The sequence below is a fragment of the Arachis hypogaea genome, chromosome 15 (genome assembly GCF_003086295.3).
Source record: "Arachis hypogaea cultivar Tifrunner chromosome 15, arahy.Tifrunner.gnm2.J5K5, whole genome shotgun sequence".
In the NCBI taxonomy this organism is placed as follows: domain Eukaryota; kingdom Viridiplantae; phylum Streptophyta; class Magnoliopsida; order Fabales; family Fabaceae; genus Arachis; species Arachis hypogaea.
This window is the reverse complement of record NC_092050.1, coordinates 22,932,255-22,940,979: the sequence shown is the minus strand read 5'-3', so window position 1 is coordinate 22,940,979 and position 8,725 is coordinate 22,932,255. Positions and strand designations below refer to the sequence as shown.

Here is an 8,725-nt window from a genome sequence, read left to right as displayed (position 1 = left end):
GCAAATCAGGTTGACGATTTTGCGGGCTATTTTGGTCAGTAGATTTAAAAAAATATACAGCGATTTTGAAACCACCGCAAATTTATTCGGATTTTTTTAAAAAAATTGCGACGGTTTTGAACCGCCACACTTTCATACACGAGCTTAAAAAAAACTAACCAACTACAATAGTTTATACCATTTTTCTTTACTATAACTTATTTTCTTTACATCATATTTATTAAATTTGAGATATTAATATAAAAAAATACTAAACAAACAATATTAAACTCGTAGATAATTCCAAAATGTTAACTAAAAAAAATATTTATTTGTAAATTATTTACTCAAAAAATATTGAACAATACAAAACTACTATGTTAAGAAAATTCTATTAGCTGTATCAAAGCTTTTACTTGATGCTTTGATCAAATTTTAGTAAAGCTTTTAGTTGATGCAGCAACAGGAGCACTTATACCGACATCAAGGTCTCCATCAATTGTTGATCCTCGACTAGACCTGCAAATTGTTTCCATCAATCATCCAATGATACAAAGCCAAAAAAACTAGTTTAATTTAAAAAAAAGGTATAGGAAGTCATACAATTAAAAATGTTTCAGATTAAATATACCAAGTGTATTCAATTTCCTCATATGGAGATTCAACAACAGAATGAGCACCAACAGCCATAGCAGGAGAAACATAAGCACCAACACTGATGATTCTTGAAGATGTACCACCAGGAGCACCGATTGTGCTCAATGCTGGCCCACTATTACCAGCACTGCTAACAAATATCAGACGGTGCTTGTTTACAGCCTAGATGTAAATGATTCAAAATATCCACAACTTAGAGGATGGAAGATATCAGCAAAAAGATACAAAAGGCACAGTTAAAATCAGTTTCACAAGATACTTCATTCACAAGTTTGACAAAGCGTCCATAGTCTGGCAGCAATGTTGGCTCACCAACTAATGTTAATAAGATCACATTTATGCTGCAAAAAAAAAAAATTGACAGTGGCCTTACTTTAATGTGTTATTTATATCAAGTAATAGAAAATAAGTGTTTTAATTTACTAATAGAACACTTGCAGCAGGTTGCCTTTATAATATGTGATGCCTAATATCTACTAAGCAAAAATGTTATTATAATTGAAGTGTTTGAATGTATTGTATTATCAAATGTACAGGGAATCAGCCTCTTTATAGAGGAATTATAGAAATAGAAATAACTAGAAAATAGGAAAGAAGGAAAAAATACTAGCCTAAAATAAAGGAAAGATTTCTAATCATAAAATCCCTAAAATTAAGCTAAACCCAAAAAGGAAAAGATTTATAATTAATTCTATTTACATAGAAGATTCATGAAAGGAATTAGGAATCTGATTTTGATTTGATTTAGTCAACACTCCCCCTCAAGCTGGCTTGAAGATATCATTCATTGACAGCTTGCTTATTATGCTATCAAAAGTCTTCTTGGGTAATCCTTTAGTTAGAATATCTGCTAATTGTTCCATGGTTGGAACATATGAGATGCAAATCTGTCCTCTCTCAATCTTTTCCCTGATGAAATGCTTGTCAACTTCAACATGTTTAGTTCTATCATGCAACACTGGATTATGAGAAATGGAAATTGCAGATTTGTTGTCACAATACAACCTTATTGGTGGAGAAATGGAAACTTTTAGTTCTTGTAGGATTTTCTCTACTCATATTGCTTCACATATTCCATGAGCCACTGCTCTAAACTCAGCTTCTGCACTACTTCGTGCCACAACACTCTGTTTTTTACTCCTCCAACTAACCAGGTTTCTGCCAACAAAAGTACAATACCCAGATGTTGACCTTCTATCCATGACATTCCCAGCCCAATCTGCATCTGTATAAGCTTCTACTTGAAGATGTTCATGCTTTTTATAGAGTAACCCTTTCCCAGGCGACCCTTTCAAGTACCTTAGGATTCTAAAGACAGCATCCATGTGTTCTTGACCAGGTGAATGCATAAACTGGCTTACCATGCTCACAGCAAAGGCTATATCTGGGCGTGTATGGGATAAATAGATTAGCCTCCCTACCAACCGCTGATATCTCCCTTTGTCCATGACATTTTCTGGTTCAGCTGGCTTCAATTTTAAGTTAGGCTCTATAGGTGTTTCAGCAGCTTTACAACCAAGTAATCCCATCTCTTTTAAAAGATCTAGGATATACTTTCGTTGGTTCATAAAAATGCCTTCCTTAGACCTTGCAAATTCAATTCCAAGGAAGTATTTTAATGAGCCAAGTTCTTTGATTTCAAATGCTTTGGCAAGCTTCTCCTTCAAGTCTTTTAGCTCCAAACAGTCATCACCTGTCAGAATAATGTCATCCACATATACAATTAAGATGGCAGTTTTATTAGCTGCTGAATGCTTATAGAAAAGTGTATGGTCAGCTTGGCTTTGAGTATAACCAAGTCCCTTCACCACCATTCCAAGTCGTTCAAACCAAGCTCTTGGGGATTGTTTCAATCCATAGAGAGATTTCTTTAGTTTGCACACTTTATTCCTCCCTAGTTCAGCTTCAAATCCAGGTGAAAGTTTCATAAACACCTCTTCCTCTAGTTCCCCATTCAGGAAAGCATTCTTTATATCCAATTGGTGTAAAGGCCAATTGTAATTCGCAGCAAGAGATAAGAGAATTATACCTAGCTGAGAACTGAGTTTGGCAACTGGAGCAAAAGTCTCTCGATAGTCTACTCCATAGGTTTGTGTATATCCCCTAGCTACTAACCTAGCCTTATACCTCTCTATGCTTCCATCAGCATTGCACTTGATGGTAAAAACCCACCTGCAGCCAACCAACTTTGTATTCTGTGGCAGATCTACAATCTCCCAAGTTTCATTTTTCTTGAGTGCATGCCACTCTTCCATCACTGCTAATTTCCAGTTGGGATCATCTAGTGCTTCCTCTATGTTCCTAGGCTCAAACAGATTTGTAATTTTAGAAGTAAAAGCTCGATGTTTTTGAGAGAGATTTTGGTAAGAGACATAATTGGAAATAGGATGGTTGGTGCTGGTTTTAAGTACCTTTTTGGTGCAGGTTCTGGTTTCTTTCCTAAGGGCTATTGGCAAATTATTATTAGAAGTGACAATTTCAGATTTACCTGGAAGTTCCTGAAGAGTTGGGCCTTCTTCCGGGTTTTCAGATTGGGTTGGTACAGAGATGATGGGCTGGTCTCTAGTCTTCTTGGGATATTTCCGAACATAACACCGAAGCTCCTTTTCTTGTGGTATTTCTTTTCCTGTTTGGATTCCAACTAATTCTGGCACAATTTCAGAATTGGTTTTCACATCTTGTTTTGCAATTGTTTCAGAATTTACTTGATTAGTGAAAGTTGTATCCTCAATATGTAAGATAGGAGTGGGTAAAGGTTCATGCAAAAAATTTTCTTCCCTTAGACTCTCCCCTTGAAGAGAATTTTTCTGAAAAAAGGTTTCATGTTCCAAAAAAGTAACATCCATACTTACATGAAATTTCTTGGTGTGTGGATTGAAACATTTATAACCCTTTTGACTTGGGGAATAGCCTATAAAAATGCATTTTTCTGTCCTTGGATCAAGTTTACTTCGATATGAAGGTGTATGTAAAAACACAGTGCAACCAAATACTTTTAAAGGTAAGTCAGAATGCAACCTGCATGCTGAAAAATTCTTTTTGAAAGTATCCAACGGTGTGCAGTAATTTAACACACGTGTGGGCATTTGATTTATGAGATAGGCTGCTGTTAGAACAGCATCTCCCCATAAATACTTTGGAACATTACCCTCAAACATAATGGCACGTGCTACTTCAAGAAGGTGTTTATTCTTCCTTTCAGCAATGCCATTTTGTTGGGGTGTATTGGGGCATGTAGATTGATGTTGAATACCTTTTTTTTGAAGAAATTCACCAAGATTTTTATTAAAGTATTCAGTGCCATTATCACTTCTTAATATTGAAATTTTTGTGTCAAATTGTGTTTCTACCATTGTTGAAAAATACTGAAAAATTTTAGAAACCTCAGATTTTTCATGCATGAGATAGATCCAACATAGTCGTGTGTGGTCATCAATAAAAGTTACAAACCATTTTTTTCCAAATTGAGTTGTTATTTTCGATGGACCCCATACATCACTATGAATCAAGTGGAACGGTTTAGATGCATGATAAGGTTGAGAGTAATAAGGAGCTCTATGACTCTTTGACCGAATACAACTTTCACATTTAAGTAAGGAAGAATCAATATTTTTAAACAAACTTGGAAACAAGTGTTTGAGATATGGAAAACTAGGGTGTCCTAGTCTATTGTGCCAGAGAATTATTTGGTCCTTTATAGGCATAGAACTTATACCACTAAATCCTTGAGCTATTTTATCCTCCAAAATATCCTCAAAGTGATAAAGCCCATCCATCATCTTAGCACTGCCAATCATCTTCCCCGAAGTCCGGTCCTGAAAAATACCATGAGTGTCAAAGAATGTCACAGCACAATTGGAATCCTTGCAAATTTTACTAATAGAGAGAAGATTACAAGAAAGCTTTGGTACATGTAGGACATTTCTTAGGTCAATGTTTTTGGATAGTTTAATTGTACCTTTTCCAGCAATAGATGAAAAACTACCATCAGCAACTCTAATTTTTTCATTTTCAAAGCAAGGAGAATAAGTTTTAAATAAAGAGGAGAGGCTGGTCATATGGTCAGATGCACCTGAATCGACAATCCATGGTGCATTCAAGTTTGAGGTGCAGTTAAGGGACATAGGAATACTAAAATTACCTGTTTGAGCCAAAGAACCACTATGAGTACTAGACACAGAACTGGAATTTAACAGCCTTATGAGCTGCTCAACCTGTTCCTTACTCAATGATGATTTTTCAGCCTCATGAGCAGTTGGGGTAGGGCGTATTTTGGGACCAGGTTTGCTGCCTTTAAGATGTGCTTGTTTTCCATGAATCTTCCAACAGGTTTCTCGGGTGTGACGAGGTTTGTTGCAGTGGTCACACCAAAGATTGGAGGGGTGCTTCTGATTTGATGAACTTTTAAGTGCAGCAGGTGCCACTAAAAGTGCATTAGACTCCAAGGAGGTCTGTTCAGTCTTGCCTTTTCCCATCATCACAGCTCTACGAGTTTCTTCTCTTCTAACTTCAGCAAATACTTCTCCAATTGAGGGTAGGATTGCTCTTCCAATAATTCTGCCACGAACTTCATCTAGCTCCACGTTGAGGCCTGCAAGAAACTGGAATATCCTCCCTTCTTCCACTGTTTGTTGGTAGTGTTTGGCATCAGCGGCTGAATTCCACTTGTAGTTATTGAAATGGTCAAGATCCTGCCACACCCGCTTCAATGTGTGGAAATATTTGGTGACATTGTCACTCCCTTGTTGAATTTATCTAGCTTTTAGAGTAAGTTCATAAATCTGGGATTTATTCCCAAGATCAGAGTACATCTCCTTGACACTATCCCACAATTCTTTGGCTGTGGTATAGTACATGTAGTTACTGCTGATATCCTCCTCCATTGAGTTCACCAGCCATGTCATCACCATAGAATTTTCGGTATCCCACACATGATATTGTGGGTCAGTGATGTTAGGCTGGCTTCGCTCACCGGTGAGATATCCAATCTTCCCTCTTCCACGGATATACATCTGAACTGATTGAGACCACCTAAGGTAGTTTGACCCATTGAGTCGAAATGTGGTGATCTGAACTGAATGGGAGTCACCACTAACTAGTATCCGTTGCTCAGATTTTAAATCTGATGGAGTAGGAGTGGTGTTCTCCTTTTGTTCAGGATTAATGACTGAGGAACTGTCAGCCATAGCTATAAATCAGAGGCACAGTGCAGAGTTCCTGCTCTAATACCAAATTGAAGTGTTTGAATGTATTGTATTATCAAATGTACAGGGAATCAGCCTCTTTATAGAGGAATTATAGAAATAGAAATAACTAGAAAATAGGAAAGAAGGAAAAAATACTAGCCTAAAATAAAGGAAAGATTTCTAATCATAAAATCCTTAAAATTAAGCTAAACCCAAAAAGGAAAAGATTTATAATTAATTCTATTTACATAGAAGATTCATGAAAGGAATTAGGAATCTGATTTTGATTTGATTTAGTCAACAATTATCAAAGATGCCCCTATATAAATTTTGAATAAACATACCAACAATGACAAAAGCTTCAAGTTTAATGGTATACATTCTTCAACTAGGACAAAGGGCAGGCCCATTTTCTCTTCGCTCTCACTTGCTTCATTATAATAAACAAAACCCTAGACTTTATATATTATCATAACTTATATAATATAGAAAGTATTACTATACAGCTATAGCATTAAAATGTATCTCCATTACCTGTTGGCAACTACGCCACATAAAATGTAGTGTAATATAATATCACTATTGATATATATAATATATATTTGATGCTGAAAGAGCAGTCTTTTTGAACAAATAAATTCATACACACTGTTCCTATTTCCAAGGCTTGATTGCATGTACAATCATCTATCTATCCTAAATTTGAGCTAAAATAAAATGTAAGGAATAAGGTCCCATCCCATTAAAGGAAAGAATCAAACTTTAAAGTGGCATTGATGCAAGAGCTTACAAACAAGACAAGAGATGAATCAGCAAAGCATTCAGTTCCTGAGGGAGCGTCCACCACCACCACAGCAAAGAGATTTCAAAGGTGAAAAGGAAAAACTAATTAATTAGTTCATTCATGAAAAAATGAATGAATTGATATTTGGGGTGAAGAAGGGAGTGTTTGAATGTGAATGTGATTGTGAATTCTGAAGGGAAGCAAATCGAAATAAGAGAAAGACAGAGAAATTAGAGGTTCCTAGTGGTTATCTAGTTATGAGATGAAAGCATATAATTACTGTCTTTGAAAATTAGTTATATTACCTGCCACTGTCATCATATCTCATCAATGAACAAACCAATTCTATTTTTTTTTTAAATTTTAACTAACAATTTACATGTGCATAATCTTTACACTGACATGACTTATCTTTTACTGTCACCCTAATTAATCAATAAGTTTTAACTTTAATTACTCACATAAACCTATCATTAAAACAAAATTGATGCTGTGTTCTTAAAGTCATGTGATTCAGGTAATATACAATGTAAGAATTCCGCACAAACTAATGTTGTGTTCTTAAATAAATAAGATGTTTGCATATATGTGAAAACTTGTGTGTCTCTTGGTCTAAAAAATTGGTGAATCAATGTCATTTTTTTTTGAATCACCTATCACATTAGCATACAAATAGTTAGATAGATCATAGATATGTGAAGAAGCACAGACTTCAATGTAAAAGATAGAGGCATAAAGAACATTGGCCTGAGTAGTTTAATCAACAAAAAGGAAAAGATATGAATTATGATCTCACTCACAGTTTCATTATATATAAATAAATCAATAACTATTGGTATGCGATAAACTTATCACTAACTATTGGTATGTCAAGTCCCTATCACTAACACAAAACAAAATAGTAAATTGATACCAAATCAAGAAGAACAGGATTATGTGGACCAATTTGAATTCTGAATCCAAAAGAAAAACAAACAAAACTGAAAGAGGGGTTTTGTACATACCAGTAATCTAAATGAAGAAGCTGATCGGTGATGGACCCCCTGGTAATGGAAAGCGCGATGAGCTGGTACTGACAGGCGGAAAGGAATGGCGGCAAGGATTTGCACGCGGAGGTGTGTTTCGTGCCTTTGCCATTTTTGTGTTTGCACGAGGAAGATAACAAACTAAGAATATGATTCTTGATTGTATATACCCAATTCAAGAAGAAGAAGATCAATCTGAGCTAAATTGAAAATTGAAACCAAAAAGTAGAGGGCTTAGCAAACCTAAGTTTCTAACCACTATTAGAGGGAGGATGAGCGGCTTAGTGATTGACACAGCAATGGGAAGGAGGAGACTACTGGAATTGATGGAGGGGTGCACCACGGCAGGGAGGATTCACAGAGATGTGGTTCGCGCCCCTGCATAATTGACTTCGCGTGAAAAAAGGATTCTATAAATGCACTATGTTAATTTTGCGTTCATTGTCTTGCTTTCTAGTGATTGGGACGTGTCACCGCCGCTATGCTATTTAATTTTGGTGCAGTACTGCAGTTGTCAAACCGCTACACCCACCACCGCTATCTTGCTAATCTGCAGCGAGTTTGTAAATGGCAGCCAATTTCCTGCTGCCATCCTCCGTATCTGTTGCAAGGTTATAAAAATTGGACCGGGCCAACCGATCAAATTGGTTCAACCAGGAACCGACGATGAAAACGGTCCAATTCGCTGTCAATAACCGTTGATTAGAGAACTGTTCGGAAACTACTGAACCGGTTGGTTGGACTGGATCGGTAACTGGCCGTTTCTAAGAAAATGACACCTTTTATGTTTTTTTAAAAAAAACACCAAAACCAAGTTAAGCCTTTTGAGCAGTGTTATCAAATCCGGTTCGATTCGGTCAGTTCGACCGAAAATCCGATCATCCAGTCATCTAGTCGGATCGAGCCACTCATTGAACCATTTAAATAATAAACCTGGTAAAAATTGGTTGACCCGGTCGAATTTCATGAAAACCGGTAACCCAGACCGGTTCATATATTCCGGACCGGATTACGTTTTTTTTTGTTTTTAAAAAAACAGTGTCGTTCTTTGTTCTCTCCCTCGTTTGCCCCCTTTGTGTGGTGCCCTAACGGCA

At 36.4% G+C, this 8,725-nt stretch overlaps 1 protein-coding gene across 1 annotated transcript; it reads right to left on the bottom strand.

Moving 5' to 3' along the window:
• Window positions 1-243: 243 nt before the first annotated feature.
• Window positions 244-8,223, bottom strand: LOC140179158 (uncharacterized). Its single transcript, XM_072217811.1, has 4 exons — window positions 8,152-8,223; window positions 7,611-7,772; window positions 611-798; window positions 244-498 (listed from the first exon to the last, which is right to left on the bottom strand). Exons 1-4 carry the CDS (start codon window positions 8,221-8,223, stop codon window positions 408-410), a joined length of 513 nt encoding a protein of 170 aa, XP_072073912.1. The 3' UTR covers window positions 244-407.
• Window positions 8,224-8,725: the final 502 nt, after the last annotated feature.

What these genes read in the sequence shown, in the direction of transcription:
- LOC140179158 (XM_072217811.1), bottom strand. Translation starts at nt 8,223, where the DNA reads ATGGCAGCAGGAAATTGGCTGCCATTTACAAACTCGCTGCAGATTAGC. An exon ending in CTTCTTCATTTAGATTACTG is followed by an intron (nt 799 to 7,610) that starts GTATGTACAAAA and finishes ATTTACATCTAG; the next exon opens with GCTGTAAACAAGCACCGTCT. An exon ending in GAGGAAATTGAATACACTTG is followed by an intron (nt 499 to 610) that starts GTATATTTAATC and finishes AACAATTTGCAG; the next exon opens with GTCTAGTCGAGGATCAACAA.